The 12616-nt window shown below is 52.6% G+C and overlaps 1 protein-coding gene across 1 annotated transcript in view; it reads left to right on the top strand.

Moving 5' to 3' along the window:
* The window catches only part of GRID1 (glutamate ionotropic receptor delta type subunit 1), a gene marked incomplete at both ends in the record, with an annotated part of 680272 nt that overhangs the window by 191613 nt on the left and 476043 nt on the right, over nucleotides 1-12616 (top strand). The window contains one exon of the mRNA XM_079706722.1: nucleotides 9146-9351. Coding sequence (XP_079562848.1) covers nucleotides 9146-9351 — 206 coding nt within the window. The remainder of the gene's footprint in view (nucleotides 1-9145; nucleotides 9352-12616) is intronic.

Raw genomic sequence — 12616 nt, 5'->3', positions numbered from 1 at the left:
TATGGGCTCAGAGAAATGGCTGCCCAAGGTCACTGGGCTAGTGAAGGGTGGGATTCGAACCCATGCCTGTGCTTATTCTGTGACCCCCGGGGGAGGGGCGGGCAGTGTGGCCAATGGGGCTACTTCTGTGTGCCCCTCCCTGAGCTGCATCCCAGGTCACCATGCAGAGGATGTTCTATTATTACTTAGGTATGACAAGGCCAGTAGATCAGGAGAGAACTTCCATTGCAAAGATAGTTTGTGACAATTCCCAGGTGGAGGGGGCACACCATGCCTTGGGTGGCCACTGGGGGAAGCACCAGGGTTGATCAGGAGGCAGAGGGAGAAGGGAAACTATGGGCAAGAGCCCTTCAAGTGATTTCTGCAGGAAAGAATGGGTGAGGTGGGGTAAGCAGGCTTAGGAGTGGCTGGTTTGAATAATTTTGGCAGGCTGTGGGGCACAGGGGTGTCTCGAGTTGTCTGCTACCTGGTCCTGGGGTGATTGGAGCGGGTGGATAGTGGCTTAACGTGTGTGAGTCCCGTAGAGGAGGTGGTTGAGGCTTCAGGCCCTGGATTGGTTGGTTTGCATGTGAACGGGGTGCTCTGGGGCGAGTTGTTTACTATCTCTGGGAATTGATTATCCCTATGAGGGGCAGTCCTCCAGGGTCAGCAGAGCTCCAGATGCCATCAGAATACCAAACGTATTGATAAAAGACATGATTACTACAGAGAGCAGGGTTTTTTTTTTTTTTTTTTATTAGTTTCTGCTTTATAACAAAGTGAATCAGTCATACATATACGTCTGTTCCCACATCCCTTCCCTCATGCATCTCCCTCCCTCCCACCCTCCCCATCCCACCCCTCCAGGCGGTCACAAAGCACCGAGCTGATCTCCCTGTGGAGAGCAGGGTTTTTGGGGGGGCGGGGGGAGTTGGGGATGGGAGGTCACTCTGGAGGACTCCCAGGGCCAGCTAGGCAGCTGAGATTGTGACCAGGAGAGGGAGGTCTCCTTCCCAGATGAGAACCTTGTCAAGAAACATAGAACAGTGGCACTGCGCCACCGAAGAAGGTGGGACAGCCCCTGAGGGTCTTCCTGCTCACCTGAAGCCAGCCCCTGCCTGGGCCCTGGTGGGGGGGGCATTTGCTTTGGGGGACCTTGTCATCTCATAACAGGGAGAGGCCTGCATCCTGCTTTACTGAGAGCCGGCTGGATGCGCCACATCTGTGCATTTCTGCTCCTGTCTTTGCTGAACTCCCATGGGCCTGCTTTGTGACCACCTCACTCCCATAGAGATGCCCTTTATCACACCAACATGGATTGATAATGCATCCAAGAAATGTAGTCTGCAAATGGAACACACGCTGGCACATGGGAGGTGCTCAGTGAGTGGCAGGGCGAAGCCACTCTTTGCTTTGGGCTCCGTCTTACGTGCAGGACTGAGAGCTCCTTGAGGACTGGGCTGTGAAGGTTTCCAATTCTGCTGTTCCCAGAGCAGTGCTCAGGAAATATTTGAGGAAGAGGGAGGGAGAAGGGAGGGAGGGAATGCACAGCTGGGCAGCTGAGTTCTAGGAGGTGAGGCACCAAATGGATTTCTGAGCAGAGGGAAGGAGTATCACTTTTGATTGGCAGCAGGTAGGTCTTTGTGATCTCTTTTCTTGGAAATGGTGGCTGCTTCCTCCCCTGCAGACCCAGCCTCCATCACACCCCAGTTCTGTAGCTGTTCCATGAATGACAAGGATGGTGGCATTTGAAGTTGGTGCTGTGGAGGGGAGTGAGCAATTAAGGAGGAGAGGACCCTGGGCAGAGGTCTTGGAAATGAACTCAAATTTGGGTCAACTCTAGCTGGGAAGAAATTCGAACCATGTATTTGGGGGCCAGATAAGAAAGGAGTTAAAAAAAAAAGTCAGTAGAATGAAAGTTGCGTCTCAGCTTTTGGAAAATTTGCCAATAATCCCCAAACACTTCTAACTTTGAACTTCTGTGTGTGAGGTGGCAGCCTTCATACATATACATATATATTATAGATGGTAAAATATTCTTTACAAGTACTCTCAGTGCTTGGACATTTCTTGGAAGTTGAAGATAGTATGGGAAGCAATTTGAAATGTGTTCTTTCATTTCAGTTACTTTTTAGAAAGTATTTTAAATACCCATGACTATATGATTCTTTTTTCAGAAGGAGTAGTGGGATAGTTACAGCTTTCTTGCTTAGTAGGACTGTGCCTCCATCAGATACAGGACAACCTGTGTCCAGGTTGCTGAAATCACCCTGGGCTTCAGGCTGGTTCTTGCTTTGATTCAGTTTGATTCCGCTGACTTTGGCTATCTTTGACTCTGTGCTAGTCACTGAGCCTTGGGCTTGGACAAAGAAATGAGAAAGGCCTAGTTTCTGCTTCCCAGGTCCTTGAGCTATGAAACTTCAGGGAGGCATGAATTCTGACTTCAGGATCTGAGATAGCCTGGGGAGAGGTATGATTTCAGTTGGGTCTGATGGAAAGGTAGGGCTCCATAAATTTCAAATTGGGAGCATGAGTGAGTGTATGGGGTGTGTGTGTGGGGGGGTGTGTGGTGGGGTGTGGGGTGTGTGTGTAGGGGGGTGTCCAGGGAAAGGCAAAGGGGTTTGGGTGCATGGTTTCTGGTGGTTGTGGAGGAAGAAGGTGATGGTGATACAAAAGCAAAAATAAAAAAAGTTGTTAAAAGAGAGAGTCTCTTATGTAGCAGGCTAAGATGTATGGAGTTTATTTATATACAATAATAAAGTCTCTGGAAGGCTTATTGTTTGTTTGTGATTGATGGATTCTTTTGTGAATATTAAGTTCTTGGCAACTTTAAAAGAAATGTGTTATTCATGGAAGGTTTTAGAGGAGGGCTATATCATGAGCAGATATGAACTCTGAAAACATCCTGGCGGAGGAAGGCATTGGCTGGGAGGACCCCGGGGTCAGGGCGACCTCGTAGGAGACTGTGGCAGAAGTCCCAAGGAGGAGATGATGGTGCCTGAACCTGGGAAGGGATCATGGAGATGGACTCATGATGGGATGTTTAGGAGAGGTGGAGAGCCCTTGGCCAGCCTGGGTGTGTGGTGTCGATGTTCTCCAAGCCTGGCTGATGGGTGATGCCAGAGGGAAGCCCAGGAATGTGGGGATGTGAGCGGGAGTGCATGAGGGGAGGGATCAGGAAAGAGGCAGGAGCACATGTGTGTGTCTGGAAGCCCAGGGAGGGGAGAAGGGACTTCAAGGATGAGTGGTCACAGGCTGGGTGCTCCGGAGAACCCATGGAAAATGAAGAGAGAGGAGGGTCTCCGTTTGTTGACGGCTTTGGCAAGAGCTTCAGAGCAGCGTGGTGTGCGTGGCAGTGGGCAGAGAGGTGAGTGCTGGGAAGTGCCAGAGGGTGCCTGGGCCCAGCATTCGGAAGCTGCTCTGTGGAGGGGAGGAGGGATGGGGCAGAGGAGGCCCAGGGCTCGGGCACTGGGGAGGCATGTGCTCACCTCCTCCACTGCTGGTGGTGGGGCCCCAGCTTCCTTCCCTGGCAGCCCCACAGTTCCGGTCCTCCCTATTCCTGGTCCCCGTTGTGGGGTGAGCAAGGTCCTTCTTCATTCGGTATCCCAGATGCCTCATTCTGGAACTTTCCACGTGCTGTTTCTTCGGTCAGGAGTGGTCTTCCCCGCGTGGTTTCCAGGGCTGGCTCCTTCTCACCGATGCTCTTCACAGGGGCCTCTCCCACCCCGACCCTCTGCAGTTTCCTGCAACCCAGTCTCTACTTTCTTCAGCGCTCACACCACTGTTGGAAATTATCTATTGTTTATTTGTTTCCAGTCTCTTCTCCAGCCCCTGAAATGTAAGTCCCGTGCTAGTGGGAACACCGTGGGCTCATTCATTCTTGTTCCCCAGCACCTAGGAGAGGGACCAACACAGAGAAAGCTCTCAGTGAATATTGGAGGGAAGGAGGGATGAATGAATGTCAACAGGATGACTCTGGTATTGCAAAGACTTCTGATGACCAGGTCCAGAGCCCAGAGGGTGGGCCAAGGCAGCTGAGGCCCGTCCTGGGGTGTCGTCACATCAGATTCCTCGCAGGAATGCACTTGCCCTGTTCCCTGAACTGCTTCTTTTCTCTGGGGAGCAGGGTGTCTCTCCCGGGAGCCTCTCCCTGTCATCCCTGTGGGTGGCCGATGCCCTTGTTCATGGTTCGTGTCCCCCGCACCCTCCCCGCTGCCACCTTGGAGAGTTGTGGGCCGTTTGCCTTCTCCTGCCCTTTCTGGGCTGCGGCTGATGTGACGCCCACTGTGGCCCCCTCGTCTCCCTCTCTAGTGGAGGTGGGTCTGCTTGGGGGAGCTGCATCAGCAAAGGTGGACTGGGCTGGCCAGTCTGCACAGAGAGCTCCCAGTGGAAGGGCCTGGGCCAAGGTCCAGAACTCTGTAGGGGACCAAAGGGCTCCTGCTATCCCGAGAGCGGCCCCCTCTCTGTCTTTAGTCTAACTTCTTGGAGAATTCTCCCTTTCTGGGGAGCAGCAGTGGACAGCTGGCTTTCTTGGGGGATGAAGGTAGGGTGGTGTTACAAACTCAGTCTCTTGAGGGAGGAAAGGATTTTCATTGGAGAAGTGGACTTCCTTGGCCCCATTCCTGGGGAACAGCAGGAGGGCGGCAAAGTTAGCTTGTGCTCTTCACTGGTATTCTGCCCCCAGCTCTCCTCAGGTGCAACTGAATAAGACCTTCAGAGGCTGAGAGCTGACCTTTTCAGCCAAGTGGGAGCAGGCGGCTGTAGCCGGGGCCATGGTCCCTCAGGAGCACTGCCTTCAGCCTGCATCACTTGTTCCAGGTGTGGGGAGCCAGCCACTGACAGGGAGCTTAAACTCTCTCTGATGGCTCAGTTCCATCAGGGGCTGCCCGAACAGAAGGCAGAAACGCAGCAGCTGAGCGTGTGCAGGAGCTCTGAGGGCTTGTGTTCTCTGTGTGTGCATGTCCTCGCGCGTCCTTGTGGGTCCCGAGACAGTTGCCACCCCCCATGGTACCTCCTATTCCCTGAGGAAGTGAAACAGTCCTATGGCTTGAGATGGATTTAGGTAGGGGGACCTCAAGGAAGAGACTGAAGGGGACTTCTTCCCCAGCCTGTGAGGACCGGCCATGCTGGTGTGATGCGTGAGGTTCCTGGACCCCTACCAGACTGGTGGACCCATGGGCACACACACAGAGCCACCCTGGAGCTCTCTTTGCGCATGTGCTCACGTAAAGCATGGCTCTGCAGACGTGCCAGTCTCTGCCACTTTAAATACTTGTAATGGCCTTGAAAGGCACCAGAAGTGGAGTGGGAACTGGTAGATGGTGGGTCTCAGAGTGCTGCCTTTATCCCTGTCCCATCAGCTGTGCTCAGATCTGGGTCAGAGCCAAGGCCACGGGCAGTGAGGACATGGGTGTCCAGGCGAAGCGATAGCGCTGCAGAAGCTACCAGTGTCCTCACCCCAGGACTGGCTCGCACTCGGCCCCATGTGGGGAAGCTGTGTGTGTGGGTGACTTTTTAAGATACAGGCCTTGCTCTTTCAGGCATATTAGATATAATGCATCTGATGTACTTGGTTTATCAGTTAGTTATTGCTGAGAAACAAACCATCCCCAAAATTAGTGGCTTAGAACAACAGTCATTTGTGTGTGTGTGTGTGTGTGTGTGTGTGTGTGTGTGTGTGTGTGAGTCTATCAACCAGGAAGTTCTGCTCTGGGCTCACTGGTGTATCTGAATTCAGCTGACATGTAGCCGGCGATGGCTGCCTGGTCCGCCTGATTCTTCTCCACATGTCTGCATCCTTCTGGAGGCTGGTCCAGGGCTGTTCTCACAGTGGTGGCAGGGTCCAGGAGTGGCAGCAGAAATGCACACTTCCTCAAATCTCAGCTTATACCAAGTCACAACGGTCTCATGGGTCAAAGCAGGTCGTGTGGTTAAACCTGTAGTAGGAGCTGGAATGATCTTCAAAGTGACAGGGCAAGAGGCATGGTAATAGGGAGGCCTGAATGCAGCTCATCTCCCATATTTGGGACCATCATTTACACTGCACAAGTTAAAAGACAATTTCTCAGGCAGACCCTGTACTGGCACTTTCTGTGATGATCCATCATATATGATCTATATTTGTGCTGTTCAATATGGTTGCCACCAGCCAGATGCGACCACTGAGTACTTAAAATGTGGCTAGTGTGACTGAGGAACTAAGCGTGTGATTTTATTTAATTTTAATGAGATGAAGTTTAAATTTGAACAGCTACAGGTGGCTAGTGACAGCCCAGATTGAGGGGAAACCATCATGGGCCATTTGGGTGCAAGCTGTTGCATGCCCGGCACGGGAGCGCACTGCTGATTTAGGCATGGGTGTCTGCTTGGTGCTGAGATGTTCTCAAGCTTGCCCTTGGCAGGCGTGAGCTATGCTGTGGTCAGGAGAGGGAGGGGCCAGTGTTGACACCAGCCCTGAGTTTTCCTAGGTGGGGGTCCCCTCCCCCTGCTATACTTCTTCTCCTTGAGCCATCTCTGCCCATTTGCCTGCCATTCCCTCTGATAGGTGAAGAAGCTCTGAAGAACCTCTTCAAATTTTTCTTTCAAGAGGCTTTAAGGCTACAGATCTCTAGGGCCCCAAGCAGGCTGATGGGGACTGCATGGCCTCTCTGGGTATCCAAGGGGTATTGACAACCTGGGGCCTGTGTGTTGGGAGCCCCTAGTGCCAGGGCAGGTGCAAGGCACTGTGTGGTCTTCCATTGGTCACCTTTGGGGGAGCCCTGGGGCTTGGTGCAGAGGGCCCATCCTGCTTCCTGGCACCTTTTCCTGTCTGGATCAGTGGGCAGAGCAGCACTGAGACCTCTGTGCTTTGTCAGGCAGGCAGCTCTGGGTGCATGTTTGTGCTCCAGGGGCCAGGCTGCCGATAGACCAAGCTGGCTGAGGTCATGGCTGGACTTGAACACATGGACTTGAATATCAGTCTCACATTTGCAATCTCTGGAAGGGGCCCAGGGGTCCTCATTTGGGCACTGCTGTGCCCTCGGATGGACCATTAGGATGTAGGCTCTCCGTGCCTCCCAGGTGTAGGCCCCTGAGATGCAAGCAGGTGGTACCTTCAGGAACTGTGATTCCTCACAGTCCTATGAAAATGGTAGTCAGGAACTTTCATCCCCAGTTTACAGATGAAAACACTGAGGCACAAAGTGGATGGGACTCTACTAAGGAACTGTACTAAGTTCTAAGTGTCTGAGTCTACAACAGGTACTCAGACCCTATTCCAGGGCTTCCCCCCATCGTGGGAATAGAGGGACTCTGTGCACATTCCCCCCAGCACCCCAGTTATGACTGTCATGGTGCTCTGGTCTCCCTGGCACCGTGCTTGCTTTTCCATAGCTGCTCTTGTCATATCCAGCTGGGACTAGACTTACTGGTGAGCCAACCTCCCAGCAAAATGGGCAGTGAAGGAACCACGGTAGCAGCTTGCATTCTGCCTGGTACGTGTAGAATTCATGAAATTTGTGGAATGGGCATGAAGTGAAAGTTTGGAAGAGGAACTGGTTGGGAAAAACAATCGGGTTGAATTAACACTGTATCCTTTGAATTTGATTTTGGGTGACTGGTTGGGCCAGGGCATGCCCGGGCAGCCCACGGACATCCCAGGCACTGAGGGAGTACAACGTGTGCGATATGGACTGGCCCAGTGTCCTTTGGAGGGGGTGGCTCAGGTGTGGGGCCTGCCTTTGGGAGTTGGAACACAGATATGGACCAGATGAAGGAAACATCCCAGACTTGAAAAAGTGGCCTGTCCATTGAGACTCTGGGCTGCAAGTGACAGAAATCCAGCTCAAGCTGGCTTAGGCAGGAAAGGGTATCCTTTGGCCCATGAAACTGAAAAATCCAGGAGAAACAGGCTTCATAGGTGGACCCAGAGGCTTAAATGACATCATCGGGACTGTGCCCTACTCTTGGACCTGCTTGCTGGCTCCATTCTTGGGCAGATCTCCTTTAGGAGAGGCCAGATGGCTCATGCAGGGCTGCCGCTGAGAGATTTGGGCCCTGGTTAAAAAACAAAAATTCAGCAGCCCCGGCCATCACAAGAGTAGGTTTGCACTAATTTTTTTTTTTGCGGTACGCGGGCCTCTCCCGTTGCGGAGCATAGGCTCCGGACGCACAGGCTCAGTGGCCACGGCTCACGGGCTCAGTGGCCACGGCTCACGGGCCCAGCCGCTCCGTGGCATGTGGGATCTTCCTGGACCGGGGCACGAACCCGTGTCCCCTGCATTGGCAGGCGGACTCTCAACCACTGCGCCACCAGGGAAGCCCCTGCGCTAATATTTGATGTAGCTGGGCCCCAAGCTCCTTATGGCCTTCTGCTCCCTGGTAATTTATTCCAGTTTTCCATGCTCCCCTCCTGCCCTGGGCTTGCATCCTGACCCCTTGGTGACCACAGGGGAAAGAGCAGACCTCTCTCCCAGGTGCTCCACCAAAGTGTCAGGATGGTGCTCAGTCTAGGACCATCCTGGACCACCTGCTCACCCCTGAACCAGTCAGGATGCAGAGTTCTCGTTGGACTTGGGGTGAGATCACCCCAGCTGGAAAGAGGGTGGAGGAGGAGAGCTCATCCAGGAAAATCAGGTCCCTGGAACAAGACAGAGTCCCAAGCCTCAGGGGGGCTGTGAGGGTGCAGGCTGTTCAGTTATAGGATTGGGGCAGGGCCTGAGGCTGGGCCTGCTCTGACCAGGGCAGTCAGTGGCCTTAGCTCACCACTAAGGGTCAAGGAGTCATAGCCCTGGGGAGCAGAGCCAGGTCGGGGAAACAGGGGTCCAGGGTTAGGGACCACCACCACATGTAGCAACCAGGACAGAACTGCCAGAACCTTCACTCCCATTGGGTGAAAGCAATAGGGAGAGAAAAGGAGCTTATCATGCGGGACACTTGTGGCCACAGGACCTGTTGGATGGCAGGAAGTGCTCCCTATGGTGGGAGAAACTTACCCAGGGGCGGACGCTGCTGAGGGACATTGGAACTAAATACATGTCTTCCAGCCTTTGTTCATTGGACCATGGAGGCAGACTTGAGCCCTTGCTCAACGCCCATATGGGAGGGGGTAGCATTGGAGTTAGATGCCCTCCAAGGTCCCTTCCCGCTTAAAGATGTTTCTCTCCCCCTCTTCTTCTCCACTGCTCAGATATCCGTGGGCTCCAAAGCTTTCTGGACCAGGCCTCGCGGCTGGGCCTTGATGTCTCTTTACAAAAGGTGGACAAGAATGTTAGCCACGTGTTCACCAGCCTCTTCACCACGATGAAGACAGAGGAGCTGAACCGCTACCGGGACACACTGCGCCGCGCCATCCTGCTGCTGAGCCCGCTGGGGGCACACTCCTTCATCAACGAGGTAGGTGGTGGGGCCTGGGGCCCAGGAGCGCTGCCCAGGGCTCCCTGGGGGTGGCTCAGGTGGGCTACAGGCACTGTCTTCTTGGGCATGGCTAAAATGGACGTGGGGATCCCTGGGTGCTGGGTCCACAGCACATACCACAAAGGAGGAGACCCCAGCACAACTTGACTCCTGACTGGTCCCTGACGGGTGACCCAACGCCTGCCCAGATGCTGAGAGGCTGGGGGCGGCTAGTGGGAAACCTGGTTATTACTCACTGCCAGGGATTTTTGCAGCAAAATTGAGGCCGTTGTTTGTTGTTTTTTTCCTTTTAATTTTTATCTCTTTGTTGACAGGTGTAAGCCTCTAGGGATAAAATAAATTTCTAGCTCTCGGCAGAGGTGGGCAGCTCTGCTTTGGGATATGTTAGCACCCGGAGCAGGTTTTGTTTGCATGTCACCAAATGATACTTGGTGTATGTGCTTATTTTTTTGGTGCCTGGGATAATCAATGATTTTTTTCTAAACAACTTCATTAGGGGTCAGACCCACCAGTTTAACAAAGAATCCATGAATTTGGGAACAGAAAACTAGAAGTACTATATGAGCTGATGATGGGTGCGCTCTGGTGGTCTAATGGCAAAGAGGTGACCACCTGGAGTTGGCAGGTCCCTCTCCGGCCTGGGTAGGTTTTGGGGGACAGGCTGTGGGTGTGGTGTGCCTGGCAGCAGCGGTGGACGGAAGGAGTCAGGGGGTGGCTGAATGCTCCTGGTGGTTTTCTTTCCAGCCCCGGGCACTTTGTTGGCCCTCTCTGACTGAATGTAAAATGAAGTGAAAGGCAGAATTATACTAATTCCATTTGATGTCCTTTGCTTGCTTATTCTGCTTTCTTCTCTAATTAATTATTACTCGAAATGCTACCTCATGCATCAGCAGCCAGCACGAAGCCCACTGCTGGAGAACTTAAAATTTGGGAACACTTAATTTGGTGCAGTTGGCCAGCAGCCCTGCCGCTCTGGGCTAATGAGGCCCCGGATCACGCTGGTGGTCAGCCACGCTGTGAGGTCCCGGTGATGCTCGGCATTTTCACCAGAACACATTTCTCTGTATGAAGTCATTCAGGCCAGTAATGGGCAGGCTAGGATTAGCACTAATGTGTCCAAGGCTTTCTCAGAATGTTCCAGCAGTGTCCGTGCCAGTGTCTGCTCATAGGAAAGCTTTTCTCCTTGCTAAAAGGCCGGTGGAGTCTGCTCTGGGGCTGGTGTCTGCTAAGTGTCGCCGGGCCCCTGCCCTCCCCTCTCCTCGCCAATCCCTCGCCTCCTCTCCTTGCTTCCTTTCTGCCCCGCTACTGCTCTGCTGAACGTTGGTTTTGGATGTAAGCAACTTTGGGGTCGAGTCCAGCTCCCCCACTTACTCTGTGTGTGACCTTGGGTCATTTGCCTCACCTCTGTAACCTCAGTGTCTTCACCTGAAAGTAGGGATGGAGGCGGTGATGGACAAATAGCTTCTCGAGAAGCATCCATGCTTGTTCACTGTTCACATTCATCATTTCCCTTCCAGATGAATTCAGCTCTTGCCCTGTTTCTAGGCCCTGCAAAGATTTAACACATAACCAAGACTGGCCTAAAGGTATTATTTCCAAGTGGTTAATTATGCAAATTCCTGCAGTGTTGGATACACTTGGCTTGGCTTTGGCCGGTTGCCTTCTTGATCTCCCAGACCGTGTTTGCAAAGCCTTTGCTTTGCTGGGTGCTGCGGAGCTGGGGTTGCCCCTGGAGTGGCTGCTCTTGTTTTTGGCTGCACCTCGCGCTGCAACCTCTTAGTTCCCCAACAAGGGATCAAACCCGGGCCCCTGGCAGTGGAATCGCAGAGTTCTAACCACTGGACCGCCAGGGAAGTCCCCTGGAGTGGCTGCTCTTAATGTTGGGCAAGAATGACAAGACCCTGGGAGGGGTGGCCAGAGATTGTAGGGGAGGACAGCACCTGGGCTTCATTGCTTCCAGCTCCAGCTTGCTCGGAGTCTTGGTTTCTGGTCCCACGTGCCTGCTATCAGGAGGAGGGAGGGTACCATCATTTCCTGGGTGCCCGCCATGGGCCCGGCCCTCTGTGTGCCTTCTCTAATCCTAACACTTTGAAAATGAGGCAGCCGGAGCTGAAGAAGTTAAATGCCTCGCTTAAGGTCATGCAAGCAGCCACCTGGGGTTTGAACGGGACTCAAGTCCACAATGACCCACTCCAGAGCCCCTCTGTGCCATGTTACAGGCACATATCACCTTATTACGCTTCCCAGATACAGTGTCTTTCACCAGTTGAAGGTTTGTGGCAACCCTCTATTGTCAGATGATGCTTAGTAGTTTTTAGCAATAAAGTATTTTTTAATTAGGATATGTACTTTGTTTTTTTAGACATAATGCTATTGCACACTTAATAGACCACAGTATAGTGTAAACATAACTTTTATATGTACTGGGAAACCAAAAAATTCATGTGACTTGCTTTATTGCACTATTCGCTTTATTGTGGTGGTCTGGAACCAAACTGACGATATCTCTGAGGTCTGCCTGTATGGAAAAGACAAGCATAGGAGTTACTGTACTGGGTAAAACAGGGTCATGCTGGTTTCATGGGGGAAGGTATAATTCAGTTGCCTCTGTCCAGCGTCTGGCAAAGGTTTTTAGGGTGCTTATGCTCAAAGAGTTTTACTGCATCTGTTAAGCGTGGTAGGGGAAGGAGCCTGGATTCTGGAGGTGAACGTGTCCTGTATGGCTGGCTAGCCCAGCAGGTCCTCCAGGAGAGACTTGGAGATGCCAATCCCAGAACAAAACCTTTGTTCACTGCACACAGGCATTGCTTGGGCTTTTTGAGCAGAGAAACCCAACCTCTTCTTTGTTGTGACAAGGACAGAGGATGTTCACAAGGGTGACCCACTGCCAGGACATGTCCTGAATTTTATGAAACACAAAACATTGGTGTGGGGAAGTGAATGGCCTCAGAGCCCCACCGCTACTGATGACATGTAGATATTGTGTCCGATCAGGCCTGGTATGGACAAGTTCCAGTAGGACTGGGTTATGTGGTCCTCCTAGCTGTACCTCCTCCCCTTCCCCACTCAGAAAGCCTGGCTGATGGGAGTGCGGGAGGGAGATAGTTCTGCTTGAATCGTTTACATTTTGCTGCATGTGAATCTGTTGGGAAGGCCGGTGCTTTCGCTGTCGTTAATAACAAATTCTACATGACATGGACATGGCTGTCTGGGACCTGCCAGGCTGTTCATATGCTGTGCTGGG

This window comes from Hyperoodon ampullatus (assembly GCF_949752795.1).
Source record: "Hyperoodon ampullatus genome assembly, chromosome: 1".
Lineage (NCBI taxonomy): Eukaryota > Metazoa > Chordata > Mammalia > Artiodactyla > Ziphiidae > Hyperoodon > Hyperoodon ampullatus.
Note: the sequence above shows the minus strand (reverse complement) of the source record. Positions and strands in the feature narration are given on the sequence as shown.